Genomic DNA, 18,528 nt, shown 5'->3' on the forward strand with positions numbered 1-18,528 from the left:
CTCAACTCATCAGCCCCAGCCACCATGACACATGGTGAAGAACGATGGGTGCTTACTGCATCAGTTTATGGAGCGACAAAGCATCGGCTTTGCACATAGATGGCTTCAGTTAAGGCCACCGGAGAATGCTGGGGAGCTGCTGCCAACCCGTGTGGGCAGTACTGAGCTAGCTGGACCACTGGCCTAAGTAGGAAGCATCTTCCTATGTCCATCCCCCTGTTGTCATGGGCTTTGAAGACACTCAAACTCAGGACGCAAGGGAGAAACGTGCTAGGAGGAAGGCACGCTTGGCAAATCCACACCGTGATCAACTCCCACCCAGAAACCAATGTCCCCACTGTGGAAGGATGTGTGGATCCAGAATTGGCCTCCACAGTCACTTACGGGCTCCCTGTTAAGACCGTGTTTATGGAAGACAATCTCACTCGGCTACAAGTGATCGCCAAAGAAGAATAAACTCCATCAACACACAGTATTCATAGATCTGTAAGAAATATGGGAAATATGTGGCCTGCGTTGGAAATCTCGTAGGACCTGCAAGCCTCGAGAGTTTGATGACTTGTGCATATGGCAAGAGCCACCCTCCTGCTAAATTCAAGAGCTTTAGGACGAGTCACCGAAAAATATTTTATTGCAAAAAAATCGTACGACAAAGGTTTTGTGCGACCGTAGAAAATAAAGGCATCTGATACTTGCATTCACATAACAGAAATCAATCATCTCACAATTGCGCTTTGCCCTGTTCTCTTCCCCACCCAGACCCTCTTCCCAAAGTGTATAATAGCACCAGGATTCAGTGTGTGAATTGTTCACTGTAAGGCCCATGTTTTGTGTCCATTGCCCTGCGCCCACCCTCCTCTGGGCTTATTCTTGGCATTCTATCTTTTTTGGCACCCTAAATGCTTCCTTGCCTTACTACGCGAATGCTGTTAAGAAGGGCCAAGAGTTGCCAACGTTAACTCCGGTGAAAGGGAATGTTAACAGTGGGGAGCCTCAGCACAAAGGGAGAAAAGAAATGGGAAGGTTAATGGCAAGGTTAAGGTAAAAAGATAAGGCACCCATCGCCAATGCAAGCTTCAGCTGCTCGTTCCTTCAATGATGGATGTAGCCTCTTAGTAACTGACTGGTGCTTTTCCTCCTAAGGGGACATTACAGGAGTTGGGAGGGACGTGGTTGTCTGGAAACACAACTGGGGACCAGAGTGGTTTGTTATGTAACCCATCACAAAGAACCGGAATCATGTTTCCCCTTCAGAAAATGTCCCAACTAAAAACAAAGTGGGCTTTTCAGCTGACAAAAGGATGCACTAATGAGAAATCCTTTTAATTCACCCCTCCCAATGACTACTTGGTCTTATAAGTAACGGGTACGAACTCAGAATTTCACCTATTAGTGATCAAATATTGTGTGTAGCTGGTTGTACCCCTGTTTCACATTCAACAGCAGCAAAAACGCCTACAAATTAAAAGGATCTCTCGCCGGGCAATGGATGCCACCCTGATATGGATATGCTCATGAACAACGAAATTTGGGAGCTGTTTCCCCCTTTTGGTGCCAGGGCAGGTCTTAAGAGGATAAGGTGTAAAGCGTCAAAAAGTGGTTTATTGTGGGGATGGCTCCCTGGGCTGGCTTCTCCCTGACCCAAACTCCCCGCTGCTTTACGACCTCCAATATTTTTTAGTGAGTTAATGGCATGGGTGCACCAGTTTGTAGAAGATAAACCATATTCCCCCCATTTTAAAAAAATAAAACGCAACCCAACGCGAATGGCATATTTGGGCTCACACGCTACAATTCATCACGCATCTTGTCTCCTTTGGGCCTCACTAGTCGGCCAATGAAAAGGATGGAGTTGGTCTTATTGTCTTTGATCAGGAAGAAGAACGGGTGATCTGCGTAGAAGAGCTTTGGGTTTTTCATCTCTTCCCGGGCGTAGATGTCGCCTTCAAAGGGGTTCCCCTCCGTGTCCCACTCCAGGGCCGCAGCGTGGAAGACATTGGAGAGGTAGAGATCCTTCTTGCCCGAAATCTTAGAGAGGTCAGCCTTGTTTTTGTCGACGGCTTCTGTTAGGCCAAGATCAGCCAAGTGTTTCTGGAAAACGACGGCACATATATATTATATTCTAATGGATTGCTGAATATTGCCTTACAGTGGTACCTCGGTTTATGAACTTAATCCATTCCAGAAGTCCGTTCTTAAACCAAAGCATTCTTAAACCAAGGTGTGCTTTCCTATAGCAACGGGGGGCTCAATTTACAAATGGAACACACTTAACAGGAGCGGAACATGTTCTGCTTCCAAGGCAAAGTTCACAAACCAAAACACCTACTTCTGGGTTTGCAGCGTTCTTAGTCCAAGTTGTTCATAAACTAAGCTGTTCTCAAAGCAAGGTACCACTGTATTTGACCTGTTGTTACTGTGCCCTTTTTTTGTATTGGATCGGACTCTTATTTGTGATCTTTCCTGTCTGATTCATCGTTTCTTCAGCTTACAAACCACCTTGTGCATAGTAACATACAAAGGTGGTATACAAATTATAATATATATATATTTGAAAACAATGCAATTAGTCAAACATTTTGCAATACACATTCCCTTGGTAACCGACTTCCCTTCCACCCTTCCATGGTTTCCTCAAATTATCTATTACTGCTGCATATTATAATTATTTAAGACCTTCTTTCCTCCACCATATTCTCAGAGTAACTTTTACTGATGAGCTTACTCCAAATCTGCTAGCATTTTAACACACACACACACACACACACACACACACACATACACACACAGAGAGAGAGAGAGAGAGTCAGAGTCGTACCTTGGAAGTCGAACGGAATCTGTTCCAGAAGTCCATTCGACTTCCGAAACCAAAGCACGGCTTCTGATTGGCTGCAGAAGCTTCCTCGAAAGCCACACCGAAAACCAAGGTACGGCTGTTATATAATCTACAAATGTTTTCCAATCCTCCTTGAAGGCTGTCTTGTCTTGTCCTCCAGTTTTATGAGTTTAACTTGCAAATTCGCCATACAGTGGTACCTCTGGTTACATACTTAATTCGTTCCGGAGGTCCATTCTTAACCTGAAACTGTTCTTAACCTGAAGCACCACTTTAGCTAATGGGGCCTCCCACTGCTGCCGCCGTTGCACGATTTCTGTTCTCATCTTGAAGCAAAGTTCCTAACCCGAGGTACTATTTCTGGGTTAGCGGAGTCTGTAACCTGGAAGCGTATATAACCTGAAGCGTATGTAACCCGAGGTACCACTGTACTCCCATCCATTTCAACTTCCGCTCTTCTTTCATATGCCACTTGGGGGCATCAAGTACCCTCCTCATGGCAGTAGTTGCATACAGAGAGAAATTCCTTTGATTCTAGTAGTGCACAAACAAAAAGCAAAATGCAACGCGATGGTGGTACTCACATGCAGATCGTGGCTGACTTCCAGGCTGACCTTGGGCAGGGAGATGGCGACGGCTCGCTGCTTCATCTTCCCCAGCCAGACCTTCAGCTGTTCCCGGGTCAGCAGCTTCTCCAGCCTCTCCAGCGGCTCCACATGGTTGGGCATGATGAAGATCATGCTGGACAGCTTGTGCGCCAGAGGCATCTCCACCATCTGCAAGTTCTCTGCCTCGTCATTGAAATAGTTGTACAGCCCTGCGGAAACAAGGGGGAATGAGTCAGTGGCTGCAGGGAGACAGGCGAGGGGCGAAGCAAGCAAGTGCACAGCAGCACATTGATGCAGACTGCACTATTCTTTTCTGGCACTAATATTTATTGGGTTTCTATGGAGGCAAGGCAAGGGAGGCGGGTGGCGCTGTGGGTTAAACCACAGAGCCTGGGACTTGCCGACCAGAAGGTTGGCGGTTTGAATCCCCACGACGGGGTGAGCTCCTGTTTTTCGGTCCCTGCTCCTGCCAACCTAGCAGTTCAAAAGCACATCAAAGTGCAAGTAGATAAATAGATACCACTCCAGCGGGAAGGTAAACAGCGTTTCCATGCGCTGCTCTGGTTCGCCAGAAGCGGCTTAGTCATGCTGGCCACATGACCCGGAAGCTGTACGCCGGCTCCCTCGGCCAATAAAGCGAGATGAGCGCCGCAACCCCAGAGTCGTCTGCGACTGGACCTAATGGTCAGGGGTCCCTTTACCTTTACCTTTATGGAGGCGAGGCAAAACAGTACCGAGAACAAGGGAAAAAATTAAGCAACTAAAGAGCAGTCATGCCACTTAGGATCAGGATTAGGGCTGGCCAATGTCTGTTTTTCAACATCGTGATAGATCACCAGCTAAACATCACAATGTAAACCACTTATAAATGCCATCTCCAACTCCTCGAAAGATTCCATCAACGGTGTCTCCTTAAAAAATTACACATCACCTGGGAAGACAGGCGAACTAATGCCAGGGTACCGGAAGAAGCAAACATGACCAGTGTTGAAGCAATGATTCTTCAACATCAACTTCGTTGGACTGGTCATGTTGTGCGGATGCCTGATGATCGTCTTCCAAAGCAGCTACTCTATTTTGAACTTAAAAATGGAAAGCTTAATGCTGGTGGTCAACAAAAGAGGTTTAAAGACTCTCTCAAAAAATGCAGTATAAACACTGACAACTGGGAAACACTGGCCTGCGAGCGCTCCAGTTGGAGAACAGTCTTTACCAAAGGTGTCATGGACTTTGAAGACACTTTAACACAGGACAAAAGGGAGAAACGCGCTAAGAGGAAGGCACGCTTGGCAAATCCACACCGTGATCAACTCCCACCCGGAAACCTATGTCCCCACTGTGGAAGGACGTGTGGATCCAGAATTGGTCTCCACAATCACTTACGGACTCACTGTTAAGATCGTGTTTATGGAAGACAATCTTACTCGGCTACGAGGGATCGCCAAAGAAGACGAAGACTATGACTGCGTTGATGGCATGTTGCAGAAGATACCCACAAAACACCCATCTGGAGGGACCCTACATTCCATCTTACTTGGCTATGAAGGATCACCAAAAATACTGATATACCACAAAGTCTGAAATAAGGATGGAGCCACGCAGAGGCGAACGGGGCCATGTCCTGGAAAGTGTTAGCAGTCTAAAACTGAAGCTTTTCCAGCCAAGAATGAGGCCGGGCTCCTTTTCCAGGCACTCTTACCGGTGCGGTGCATCATGGGAATGCCAACCGTGTAGGAACGCGTCACCATAAAGCCACGATTGTCCACCATCTTGTGATGGAACCTTTCATCCCAGTGAGCTGTGGACGCAAAGAGATGAAGCAAGGCTGGTTAACAGCAGGACGGACCAGTTTGCTGTATCTCACGCATCTGATTCAATCGCGCGTGTCCCCCCGGCCACAATTCAAAGAACACACAGCTGTTTCTTGCTTTGTAGCTGCGGTTTCAGGCCTTTCAAGAAGCCAAACCCAGAAGCAAGGAACTTGCACAAAACACAGCTGCCGGCATTTTGACTGGCACTTGCAGGCACTGCTATTTAACACTATTTATTCTGTGCTGTCTTTACATTAGCAGGCCAAATCCAGGGTGCTGATATTAATATACAAAGCCCTTAGAAGCTTGGGATTGAGGTATTTATCTGAGCGCCTCTCCCCGGGCCAGCCAGCTTGCACCCTGAATGGATGCCTTTTCAACAATAGGTGTTGCTCACTGAATGGTGACTCAGAACAGGGCCTTCTCTGTAGTGGCACCCACAGTTATGCAACTCCTTTCCCCTAAAAGGAACCAATTGCCACCACACTGTTGACGTCTCGTTCTTGCTTGTGCCCAAAGCCCACACTGAGAGTACAGTGGTACCTCAGGTTAAGTACTTAATTCGTTCCGGAGGTCCGTTCTTAGCCTGAAACCGTTCTTAACCTGAAGCACCACTTTAGCTAATGGGGCCTCCCGCTGCTGGAGCACGATTTCGGTTCTCATCCTGAAGCAAAGTTCTTAACCTGAGGTAATATTTCTGGGCTAGTGGAGTCTGTAACCTGAAGCGTATGTAACCCGAGGTACCACTGTATTGCCAATCTCTCATTACAGCCCTTTACCAATTGACTGATATTCCTCTGTTGCTGATACTTTCACTATATCTTCCATTTTATTTATATTATTTCGGTTATCTTAACGCTGCCAGCGTTTTCAGCAGTACACCATTATTTCCCATATATTCAATAAATGTTTTCCAACCTTCTCTAAACGTATGTTGTTCTTGTTCTCTTATTCTACACGTTAAGTCTGCAAGCTGCGCATATTCTGTCAACTCAAGTGGCCATTCTTCTTTGGTTGGGACCTCGCTCGTTTTCCATTTCAGAAACCCTTGTTCTCATCCAGTAGGGCTCTTCCTGCTGGCTGAACAATTCCACCACTCCTATCTGGACCCCAGATGCTCAGCAAGAGCTCAAGGCTTGCACCCCAACCCACCCTCCCCGCCGGCTTCCACTTACGTTTGAAGAACATGGCGTTGACGATGAGGGCTCCGTCCGTCTTCTCCACATCCTTGGTGACCTCGGGCAGCTTGCCGTCGGTGGTCTGGGAGGCCCACTCGTTGATGGACTTGAGGGCGCTGCGCTTGTCCCGGAAGTTGATCTTGGAGTGCTCGTAGTTGTAGTGCTTCTTGCTGCTCTTGACGAAGTCGTCAGCAAAGCTGATGGAGCTGGGGCCGTATAGGCGGCTGCCCATCTTCCAGGTGACGTTGCGGGCCGTGGAGTTGCTGACCTCGCTCAGGAGCTCCGAGAGGCCGCTGTGGACGTAGTCGTCGTTCAGCTTGTCGGCGCTGAGCAGCGCCTTGGCCTGCGACGCCGTGGTGGCCTTGCCGCCCAGGGACACCAGCCCGAGAGAAGACGCCACCACCACCGGAGACACCAAGATGTTCTCCATGTTCTTCTCCTTGGCCATGGCGTGGTAGAGGTTGAAGGCCAGGGTGGCGCTGCGGTCGGCCAGGGCGGCTGCCTTGTCGCTCAGCTTCTTGTCTCCGGAAGAAGCCTTCTTCTCGCTCTTCTTCTTGTCCTCCGGGGGAACGGCAAGGACCAAGGCGCAGAGCGCAAGGAGCCGGATCATCCACATGGTGGCTGCCATGGACGCTGGGAACCAGCTGAGCCTGCAAGGAAACAGAAGGCAAGGATCAGCGAGGCAGAGCAGTCCCGTTTCCCTGTTCCTTCTCCAACCAGGAGATGTATTCTATGGGTAAAGAAAACCACCAGCGCTGGAAGGGCCTATGTAGGGAAGGGATGTTGCTTAGTGGCAAGTGTAGGGGCAATCAAGGAGTTTAGTGATCTGACATGGTCTTTTCTTCCTGCCTGTGTTTACTTCCCCTCTATCTCTTGTTAAAGCTATGGTTTTCCCAGTAGTGATGTATGGAAGTGAGAGCTGGACCATAAAGATGGCTGATCGCCGAAGAATTGATGCTTTTGGATTATGGTGCTGGAGGAGACTCTTGAGAGTCCCATGGACTGCAAGAAGATCAAACCTATCCATTCTGAAGGAAATCAGCCCTGAGTGCTCACTGGAAGGACAGATCCTGAAGCTGAGGCTCCAATACTTTGGCCACCTCATGAGAAGACTCCCTGGAAAAGACCCTGATGTTGGGAAAGATGGAGGGCACAAGGAGAAGGGGACGACAGAGGACTAGATGGTTGGACAGTGTTCTCGAAGCTACAAATATGAGTCTGACCAAACTGCGGGAGGCAGTGGAAGACAGGAGTGCCTGGCGTGCTCTGGTCCAGGGGGTCACGAAGAGTCGGACATGACTAAATGACTAAACAACGACATCGCTTGTTCTGCTCTTTGATGGCTGAGAGTAGCCTTTAATGTGTCATCTGGTGGAAGGAAGAAGCGATAATGTTGGCTACCTTTTGACCTTCTTTGATGTACAAGCATTTGGAAGAGGGTGACTAATGAACAACCTGCACGTAGTGACTAATGAATAAACTTCAAACCAGAGGGATATTGACTGGGTATGACTGATGCGGACTTTTCTAATCAATTTCAGGATATCTTTCTCTATGCAACGGTGGCAGCGAGGGTTCTTATAGCCACAATGTGGAAAAGTAAAAAAGCTCCCTCAAGACAAGAGTGGGTCCAGAAAATGATTGACTATGCTGAGTTAGACAGCCTATCCGGAAAATTAAATAAAATTTTATTTAATTTTATTAAGGAAAGAATTTATTTCAAAATAGGAAGCATTTAAAATATATTTGAAAATTAATAATACTGACTTAAAATCCATTGCGGCATTTGAATACCAGCAATATCGTTCATTAGGTATATGATATAATACATTTTGAACTGATTTGAGACTATAGCAATAACGTGTATCGGCAGCAAAGAATGGTAATTAGATTTATGGAGTAGATGGGAAGTCGGATTTAAAAGGAAGAGATCATTACCGTTCATGGATTATGGAATTTATATGAATTCTTTATGTTATGTGCGGCTGATGGTATTCTTATTATGGTGTAATATGTCTTTTTGTTGTTGTTATGTGTTGAGCAAATAAAATTTAATTAAAAAAATAAAATAAAAATAAATTGCATCTAGGCAGTTGGACAAGCCATACAGGCTACCTATCAATAATCTATAAATCAGATGGTTTTGGGACATAGTTCTGAGAAGCTTCTGCATGGACTGATGGCCGCAGGGCCGTGCAAACAAAGGCCACCTGGCAGATTGATTCACCACTTCTCAAGGGCTTCCCAGTGGCAGATCAAAGTGCTTGCTTGGTAATGTATATAATGCTTGCTGTTTAGAACAGAATCTTTAATCTTCTCACTCACTTGTGCTTGTATTGCTTCTGAATCTCATTAAAAAGAACCACCTTGCATTTGGCAAGACAGCAGGACACCTGCCCTGCATGCAGAAGGTCCACGGTTCCATCCCCGGCATCTCCCGCTAGGGATGGGAATGTCCCGTCTGAAATCCTGGAGAGCTGCTGCTGCTGCCAGTCTTGAATTGACAATATAGAGGTCCATGAATCAGCAGCGCGGCTCAGTGTAAAGCCGTATCTGGAATGCTGCATGTGGTTCTGGTCTCCCCATCTCAAAACGGTGATGGAAAAGTGGCTGGGGTGTTTTTAATGTATTGTTTCAAGGGGGCCTTTTTTGTTCCAATGTGGGTTTCTGTTTGGTTGGTTGCAAGCTGCTGCAAATCACCTTTGGCCAGTAAATAGTAAGAGGTGCAAAACGAGGACACGTCCCTGCCAAGGAATCGAGTTGAACTCCAGTTCCCATCAGGCATGTCGAATGGCCAGGGATGATGGGAGCTGTAGTCCAACCATATCTAAAGGGCCACTGGTTCACCATCCCTGCAAGTATTTAGGGCCATCAGGTTAGATAAAAGGAGGAATATGAAGGAGGTTTGCAGAGTCCTACATGCTGTGGAGGAAAAGGACAGACATTGGTTGCAATCTCCAAATGTCAACATGCAGCTATTTGCACTTCCTTGTAGGACCCACCAGAGGGAGCTTTCGGATTCTGAGAAAGTTTGAGTATTTAACGGTCGTAGGACCCACCAGAGGGAGCTTTCGGATTCTGAGAAAGTTTGAGTATTTAACGGTCGTCCCCCACCCAAAAAAATCGTTATCACGATCTTATTCCTCCCTTTAATTAAAAATGTGATGTATCCACTACTCTCCCTGCGCCTGAAAAAGCTTCGTTTCAGCATGCAAAAAAATTAAAAATAATTCTGCACCAGCCGTTATTCTGGGAAATACCATATTTTTTGCTCTATAAGACTCACTTTTTCCCTCCTAAAAAGTAAGGGGAAATGTGTGTGCGTCTTATGGAGCGAATGCAGGCTGCACAGCTATCCCAGAAGCCAGAACAGCAAGAGGGATTGCTGCTTTCGCTGCGCAGCGATCCCTCTTGCTGTTCTGGCTTCTGAAATTCAGAATATTTTTTTTCTTGTTTTCCTCCTCCAAAAACTTGGTGCGTCTTGTGGTCTGGTGCGTCTATAGAGCGAAAAATACGGTACTTCTGGCTGAATGGTGTTAATTATTTACTTTAATCCCAGAGCACAGACTCAGGCAGCAAGGCAACGGGCAGCCTCTTCCAGAGGTAGGAGAGATTCTCTTGTGACTCCACATCAGGGCTAACTGAATGTTCCCACTAAAACATCTGCACCACATCTGTCCCAAATCCAATCTCCGGCTACATCCCATAATCTACGACCACTCGTGAGGCCAGGTGAGGCCGATGGGACTTGGAGTCCAGCGGCATGAGGACACCAGCTTTAAGGAAGGCTGGGGACAGGTTGTTAAATGCTTTGGATTTGTCCGAATTGGCTAAGTGCCTCGATGGTGCAGTATTAATAGCAGCAACTGAACTGCTTGTTGAAGAAGCCTTAATCCCAGATATTCCCACTGGGGAGGAAAATGTCCTTTTGCCAAACCGGAGGGTCGAATCAATGCACAGAGCTGCTGCCACTACTGGGACGTTGTCCTTTTTCTCGATTCAAGAGAGGTTAAAAAGTAGTTTCTGAACGGGAACACAAAGCCAAAAGAGCATAAAAAGAGCTGGCTGGATCAGGCCAGGGACTCATCTGTGGGAAGCCAGCGAACAGGATTTGAGCACAAAAGCTCTCGATTCTCCTATGGTTTTCTCACATTGCTGCCTCAAACTGTGAAGGCAAGGCACAGCCTTCATGGCCAGTAGCCACTGAGACCCTCTGTGAATTTGTCTGACCCTATTTTATTTTATTTTAATTTATTTATTTGGCTTTTCAAATTAGTTTTACGATCACAACATCCAATATAAAAACGAGATTCCAAAGAATCTCTTGGACTTTTCTCCTCCCCTTTGTGGGTCCTGTTGTTAATAATTTCCTCCTGCATCTTTTATGATAATCCAAATCTTTTACCTCTCCATTGTGTCCAAAATTCACCATTAAACTACAAGTGTTATTCCAATCCTACTAACAATTTTAACGGTTTACAATGGTTTTTAAGATAAAATTATAAATCCATCAACTCGATCTGCCATTCTTCTCTGGTCAGGACTTTATCTTCTTTCCATCTCTGTCCAAACCTCTTTTAAAGCCCTCTGAGTCAGTGGCCATTATGACATCTGGCTGGAGCAAATTCTATAACTGAACTTTTGGATTTCAAAAAGTGCCTAAATGGTATTATTTATCCATCATCATCATCATCATTATTATTAATATTATTATTATTACAGGGACGCGGGTGGCGCTGTGGTCGAAACCACTGAGCCTCTTGGGCTTGCCGATCAGAAGGTCGGCGGTTTGAATCGCCATGACAGAATGAGCTCCCATTGCTGGGTCCCTGCTCCTGCCCACCTAGCAGTTCGAAAGCACGTCAAAGTGCAAGTAGATAAATAGGTACCGCTCCAGCGGGAAGATAAACAGAATTTCCGTGCGCTGCTCTGATTTCGGTGTTCTGTTGTGCCAGAAGCCGTTTAGTCCTGCTGGCCACATGACCTAGAAAATCTGTCTGCGGATAAACGCTGGCTCCCTCGGCCTGTATAGCGAGATGAGCGCTGCAACCCAAGAGTCGTCTGCAACTGGACTTAACTGTCAGGAGTCCTTTACCTTTACTTATTATTATTATTATTATTATTATTATTATTATTCCGCCTTTCAGCAATCTGGTGCTCTCCATGGAAGCTTAGCGCTAGAAGGGACCCAGGGGTCATCTAGTCCAACCCCCCGCACTGCAGGAATCTCAGGTCAAGCATCCATGACAGATGAGCATCCAACCTCTGCTTTAAAAGGAAGGAGAGTCCAAAACATCCAGATGTTCCAAAACACCTGGAAGGCACCAGATTAGCAAGGGCCAGTTCAGACAAAACTCTTTTTGAGCTTCCACTCTGCTCCCATTTCTGCATTTTTCTTCCCTGATCCCATCTGGGAGGTAGCCAAGACCTCATCCAGCTGCGCTCTGTGGCACTATGCCAAGGGTGGGGTCTGAGCTATGTACTCTTCATGCAGCAGAATAAACCAAAGCGAAGGAAGTGGGAGAAGCCATTTCCCCCCGCCTCCCCCCGGGACATTCCATGCAGAAAGCGGGGGGGGGGGGGGGAGAAGAGCCACGCAGGCAGGCAAAAGGCCCTCTGCAATTAACTCCTGGAAATAGCATAGCTTTCCACCGTGGGGTCAAATTATAGTTCCGAGCAATGCAGATAAAGTTTAAAAAGGTCTTTTTGGTGGCGGTGGTTGGGAGGGAGCAGGGATGGAGATGAAAAAACACAAAGGCTTTTAAAACCAGACGTCTTCTTTCTTGCTATATATATTCAGATCTGGTTAGAACCAGTCCCTGGTTAGATCTGGCGGAACAGGATCTGCAGTGTCCACTTCGCGAAAGGCACAGCCTGGAGAAGCGGTTCTCAACCTGTGGGTCCCCAGATGTTGTTGGACTACAACTCCCATCGTCCTTGAGCTCTGGCCTTGCTAGCTAGGGGTGATGGGAGTTGTAGTCCAACAACACCTGGGGACCCACAGGTTGAGAAAGGCTGGCCTGGAGGGTCACTTTGGATCTCATAGTACTGTATAGCTGGGATTATTATTTTTCTTTTTTGCCCAACATGGGGATCAAACCCATGACCCCGAGCTTAAGAATTTCATCGTCTTTCCCAGTGTGTCTGAGCAGCTGGTGTCTTTGCAGCTATGCTCCAGGGGCACATTCAGCAGTAACAAATCCCCTATGACGGCTGTAGCTTTGGCCAGCAAAGATTTACTCGTCTGTGGTCCGCAGGGCTAACACTCTCAAACTGCAGCAAAAGCTGGTCTTCAGCGGTTAAGCAAACAGTGTTAGCAGCTTGGACACGACAGACAGGGCCTATAGGGGAATCTCTGGCCCTCTATATGATTGCACCAAATATGACGATGATGAGTTGTAATTTGAAACATCTGGAGCAGGGATGGTGACATCTTCCAGATGCTGGTAGACTCCATCTCCCAGCAGCCAGCAGTCAAGGAAGATGGGATATGTCGTCCAAAAACATTGGAGGGCAAAAAGTTTTGCTACAGAAGCAAAGTAAATTGACTGCTGGGGTTAAACTGCTTGTCTCTGAGAACGTTAAGAGTGAGCTCGCCTGGACTTGCCAGACTGCAGAGCTCTCAGTCTCCAACATAATCTCCCGGTATGCCCTGCGGAGGACCTTAAGGTCCACAAATGACAACACTTTGGAGGTCCCAGGTCGCAAAGTGGTTAGACTGGTCTCAACTAGGGCCAGGGCCTTTTCAGCACTGGCCCCAACTTGGTGGAACGCTCTGTCACAAGAGACCAGGGCCCTGCGGGACTTGACATCTTTCCACAGGGCCTGCAAGACAGAGCTGTTCCGCCTGGCCTTTGGCTTGGACTCAGTCTGACCCTTATGTTTCCCTCACCTTATGGTTTTGATCTATGGGCTACTATTAAAATGAGGCTGCATTTTAAATTGTATTTTTAACTTGTATTTTAAATTGGTTCCCCCCCGCCATAATGTTTTTATTGTAATTTTACTGGTGTTAGCTGCCCTGAGCCCGGCTCTGGCTGGGGTATAAATAAATTATTATTATTATTATTATTATTATTATTATTATTATTAGCTCTGCAGCCAAAAAGGAGGAAGATACAGGAAGGTTTCTACGCCTGTTCTTCACCTGAATCTCCCTCCTGTGTCTGCAGAGCTGTTAAGATGTTCTCCGGGTTGTGAACTGACTACCCAATTATTTACAGACCTGCCGCTCCATCACCCACAAGGTTTTCAGAAAGGAGGCGTCATCGAGGCTCTATATTAGGTTCCCAGCAAAGAAAAGCGTTTTAACTCTCAAGAAGATGATTTTAGCTTCAACAGGGAAATAAGCATTAGGTGCAGTGATCTGATCAAGGAGGTTGTTGAAACTTTATTTTTATTTTTTTTTTGCAAAAGGCAGCACTCTTTCAATCGAAAAAGCAATTTTTTGCGTGTTTTTTTTCATTGGAAAAATGATTTTGGTGGTCCCCCCTCCCCCCCCAAAAAAAGCTTTACAATTTTCGGGGTATTCTGGTTTTTACTTTTTGAAATATGGCAATGTTATATGAACAGCTGGGCCAAGCTAGCTATTTTGGATGCTTTTCCTGGACCAGGTTACCCTGTCTCAGGGCAAGACAGAGTGCTAGCTTTTAGGTGTTATTTCATTTTGGATGTGTGCTGTGACAAGTGTGGAGGGTTTTTGTTTTGTTTTTGTTGTTCTTCTAAAGATACCTTGGAACTTTCTCTTAGTGTGGTCAACGTTTGGCTTTTTCATTCTGAAAAAAAACAAGACAAATCAGACAGTTCCCTCAAGGATCCGAGAACATTTGCACAGAACAGATCAACAGGATTCTTTAGAGATTACAGTTTACATGTTGACGGGCCAGGAAGGAGGAAGGAATCGGAGGACGCTGCTAGCTAGGAGGTTTGGAGCGGTTCCTTTAATTGCAGGAAACAACTTTCTAGACCTCACCGTTCCAAGCGGACTTTGAAATCGGAAGGGGACCAATCACAGAGCGACGCGGCTGCCCCTCTGAAATTCCTGCCTGCAAGCCAATGCCTGGGCGGGCCTCCTCCTCGCTGTTTTGCATAGCCCCTCCCACTTCCACATGGCATGTGGATAGGGCTTCCAAGAAAGAGGGCGGGGCCTCAGGGCCAGGTGGGCGGGGCCAGCAGCTGTGGAACTCCCTGGGATCATAGATATGTGGGGGGGAAATAATTTGGGTGCCCTGAGTAACTCTCCTCCTTTTCTCAACCAAACTGATGGTGCTTCGAGAGCAATTTGTGAGATTTGGGGTGGGCAGTCCTGGGATTTCAACTTTTTTCAATCCACCCTTTAGGAAATTAGTTAGCTACCAGCGTTGGAATGTTAAATATGCAATTATAAGCATTTTAGGAAACCGGTTAGCTACCAGCTGTGGAATGCAAAATATGGGTAGAGCTTGTGTTTGCTATGCACTTGAATCTTAAAATGCTGGTGCTTTTCCTCTACTGAGCTGGTGCAGCCGTTACCTGGGAGACTAGGGTTCAAATCTCCACTCAGTCATAAAAAGGTTCCTTGGAGCATTTAAAAAGGTGTGGCAGAAATGAAAGAAATATGTAACATGTTCCAGAAGTGTGCTAAAACTTTCCCCAAGCGAATGGGCAAGCTGGAAAATGCACAAATCGACCTCTGGCATAAAATCAACACTGCATCCTTTGCAGTGTTCCCTTAGCACTACACATAATGAAGCCCCTCCTACGTCTCTGGCTGCCCCCACACGCCACGTAAGCAAGCCCAGGCAAGACCAGAGACCGAGAGAGTTAGCAATGGTATGCCGTACCTAAACCAAAGCCGAGCGCAATCTGCACAAATTACCACTCGGCAAAAAAGCATCTCAGACAAGTATCGCCCACTGTTTATCCATACGCATCACAAAATTTGGGCTTTCGTGGAATTTGGTTTATTTTGGCAAAACATTTTAAATGGAGTGACCGGGGATGGGGAGACAGAGATGGTGAGCTGTACAAAACACACCCATCAAAATGTAAGCCATTGTCCCCAATGTCTTTGCTACGCTGTTGAGACTTTCCCACGAGGGCCGGACACTTATTTTTAATGAGAACCATTTTTGCATTCTGCGTTGGATTTCAGAGTTTGAACGCGAAACGTGACAGTATTTCTCAGGTTACCAAAAGATCCGACCCTCAAAAAAAAAAAAAAAAACAGATTTTGGGTTTGCAGACAAAGAAACAGTTATGTCACAGCGACTGCATTTTAGCAAAGAGGTAACATTTTGTTAGTTGTACATGAGAGCACAATGCGCCTTTTTGAACTGGGCTTTCTTTTACCTTTCTAAGCTTGGCTTATCAGGGCGAACTCTGGGTTCCCACGGCAAAAAGGGAGGATGGGTTTACACTTCTCGTTTCATATCCTAGGCGCGCTCCACCACATTGGACCTGAAATAAGTCTGTCCGCTATGATTCTGGAACACCTACCTTTTGTATTTATTCATCCAGAGAGACAAGGGATGAACTGCATGGAATTATTTTTGGAGATTCCAAACCACAAACACTTCACACTGACCAAGATGCTAATTCTGCTCTCTTTGCGGGGGGGGGGGGACTTACCCCCCCCCCCCAGTTAGTGGGGCTTGCTGTTTTGTTCCCATGCAAGGCACTGATGATGACAACAGGTTTTAAAATATATAGCTATTAAGGGCACATTAAGTGAAAGGAGCTGCTGCCTCCTTGTCCTGTTTTCTGGGTGAATCTGGTTGATTTCTGCGGGAAGCAAGATATTGGACTCCAAAAGACTTTTGAGTCTGATCCAAAAACAGGTCCATTCCTACCTTTTAAGGCACTTAAACTTCTCTCATGGGATGTGTTTAGCACTGGCGAGATTGTGCCCTCTCTGACTCTTTCCACTGCTTCTGCCATCCCCAAATATTTAGTGGGTGCCTGCCACTCCTCCCCACACTTGAGACCTTTGGTCATTGGGGGTGGGGAGGAATAACGCGACATTTAACCTGCAACACCCTCCCCCAATCTAGGCACTGAACGCAAAGTATAGTACCACATCGCTACCACCAAAAAAACAAACATGCCTTCTATGGGACCAGGCTTGTATAATCGGGAGTATCCTTCCCCCATCCTTGCAACTTCCCCCCCCCCCGCGGGAGGGGCGGGGGTACATTTCCTCCAGCAATCTTTCCATGCAGTCAGCAGCCGGGAGGAAACCGGAGCAGGCTTAATCCTGCCGGCAAAAGTTGCAGCCAACTAGCTCGCAAGGCCCAGGAATAGCGCTTGGAGGAGGGAGAGAGACGGGGCGGAGGCGGCTGCTGCAGCTCCCCACAAGGAAAAGGGCGATCTCGCGATCCTCCCTGCTCCGCCTGCTCTCCAGGAGATCCCGGGGGTCCCTCTCGGCATCCGCTCTCCAAAGACGGGTCCTAAAGCGAGCGGGCGCACGGGCATTACGCGCGCCCTGCAGAGCGCACGGCGAGGCGCATCCTAGAGCGCAAGATGCGCCCCACTTGAGTTGTAGTCCAACAACATCTGGGGACCCACAGGTTGAGAACCGCTGGACTAGACCAACCTTGGCCTCTGGCTACATCACTGCCAGGAGCCCCCGCCTAACGCATTTCATTGTATAGCCTGGATAACTCAATTTGGTTAGAGCCTGATAGTGCCAAGGTTGCAGGTTCGATCCTTGATTGGGACAGCTGCATATTCGTATTTTCAGGGGGTTGGACTAGATGATCCCCAAGGTTCCCTCCAACTCTACAATTCTGTGATCATGGATGGGGAGACCGGAGGCGTTGCATGAAAAAGCCACCTTCCCCAAATAAGGAGAGCTCGACGGCTCACCGACGTGTCTCAAAGGTCCCGTCTGGTGGCGACGGAGGGGGTTTCTTTTGAGCGCACCCCCAAAAAGCCAGCAAATAAATCAGCTACAAAAGGAATGCAGCTTTGCAAAAAGGAGAGGAAACTGATCCCCCTACGCCCCTGCGAAGTTCAAATCCAAGATCAGATCCACCCTGAGCCATAATCCGAATTCACGCCTGGGGCAAGCGGGGGTTAAGGAGGCCACCCCGGCGCGGGCCGTTCTCCTGCCAAAGCCTCGGGACCACGACGGCACGGCTTCTCCCAGCGGGGCTTGCGCAGGAGAACCACCCGCAGGGAACGGACGCCTCGCCGTCCGGAAAGGGAGAGTCGTTTTCCCAAGCAAGGCAGGCTTTCCAAAAAGGAAAGCTCCCCAAACCGGCCTTAAGGTAGCTTCGCGCTTCCTTGGGAAGAAGTCCCGCTGACGGTCAAGGGGCTTACTCCCGAGTAAGCGGCCACTCGGAGCCGTCAGCGGCGCCGCGCGCGCAAGCCGCGCCGGGTTCCCCGAGAGTTGCGCAAAAAGTCTCCAAAAGGGGCCCCGCTCACCTCGGAGATGGCGCTCGGGCGGCGGAAGGAAAGCCGGGCTTCTCTTTGCGCTTTCTGCGACGCGGCGGCCCGGAGGAGGGGGCTATATAACCCCGCGAGAGAAACTTCTGGAAAGTTGTAAGGGGGGGGGGGAGGAAAAAGCGCTCTCCAGCTGCGTCTTTGCAGCAAAGGATGGGGCCCCCGTCCCGAGCAGCGCTCCTCTCTCCCCACCTCCTGCTGCTCCCTCCCGGCCCTGCAGGGTCCTATAGAGAGTCCAGTTCCCAGGCGCACAGACGTCGCTCTGTCTCCTTTTCCCTCCCACGTCCTTCAAGCTCTCGCTGCAGATCGGCACGAGAAGCGAAGGGTTTCTTGAAACGTTGCAAACGTGAGCTGTTCTCCCTTCCACCCACCACCTCAACCCCGGTCCTAAGTGGAAAGGCAAGGCATAAAATGCATGTGCTGGCGCTGCTTTGAACTGTCTTTATAGTTATGGAAACATAGGATTGTAGAGTTGGGTCACCAAGTCCAACTTCCTGAAATGCAGGAATCTTTTTGCCCAACGTGGAAGAGGAAGAAGAAGAAGAAGAAGAAGAAGAAGAAGAAGAAGAAGAAGAAGAAAGGAAAGAAGGAAGGAAGGAAGGAAGGAAGGAAGGAAGGAAGGAAGGAAGGAATTGCACCCACCTGACTGGGTTGCCTCAGCCACTCTGGGA

At 47.8% G+C, this 18,528-nt stretch overlaps 1 protein-coding gene across 2 annotated transcripts; it reads right to left on the minus strand.

Moving 5' to 3' along the window:
* Window positions 1-613: 613 nt before the first annotated feature.
* SERPINH1 (serpin family H member 1) lies at window positions 614-18,056 on the minus strand. 2 transcript variants are annotated; one of them, XM_081002253.1, is made up of 6 exons: window positions 17,840-18,056; window positions 14,165-14,208; window positions 6,431-7,083; window positions 5,144-5,242; window positions 3,421-3,653; window positions 614-2,091 (listed from the first exon to the last, which is right to left on the minus strand). In XM_081002253.1, exons 3-6 carry the CDS (start codon window positions 7,059-7,061, stop codon window positions 1,789-1,791), a joined length of 1,266 nt encoding a protein of 421 aa, XP_080858379.1. In that variant the 5' UTR covers window positions 7,062-7,083; window positions 14,165-14,208; window positions 17,840-18,056; the 3' UTR covers window positions 614-1,788. The 2 variants fall into 2 exon arrangements, with proteins under 2 accessions (XP_080858379.1, XP_080858380.1); XM_081002254.1 differs by lacking the exon at window positions 14,165-14,208 and having other exon boundaries at window positions 17,840-18,054.
* Window positions 18,057-18,528: the final 472 nt, after the last annotated feature.

The sequence above is a fragment of the Podarcis pityusensis genome, assembly GCF_964106645.2.
Source record: "Podarcis pityusensis genome assembly, chromosome: 4".
NCBI classification, from domain to species: domain Eukaryota; kingdom Metazoa; phylum Chordata; class Lepidosauria; order Squamata; family Lacertidae; genus Podarcis; species Podarcis pityusensis.

Excerpts from the sequence above, each read along its gene's own strand:
- SERPINH1 (XM_081002253.1), bottom strand. The coding sequence starts at position 7,061 with ATGGCAGCCACCATGTGGATGATCCGGCTCCTTGCGCTCTGCGCCTTG. Across the intron at positions 5,243-6,430 it reads CAACGCCATGTTCTTCAAAC|CTCACTGGGATGAAAGGTTC; the intron begins GTAAGTGGAAGC and ends TTGCGTCCACAG. Across the intron at positions 3,654-5,143 it reads TCCCATGATGCACCGCACCG|GGCTGTACAACTATTTCAAT; the intron begins GTAAGAGTGCCT and ends TTGTTTCCGCAG.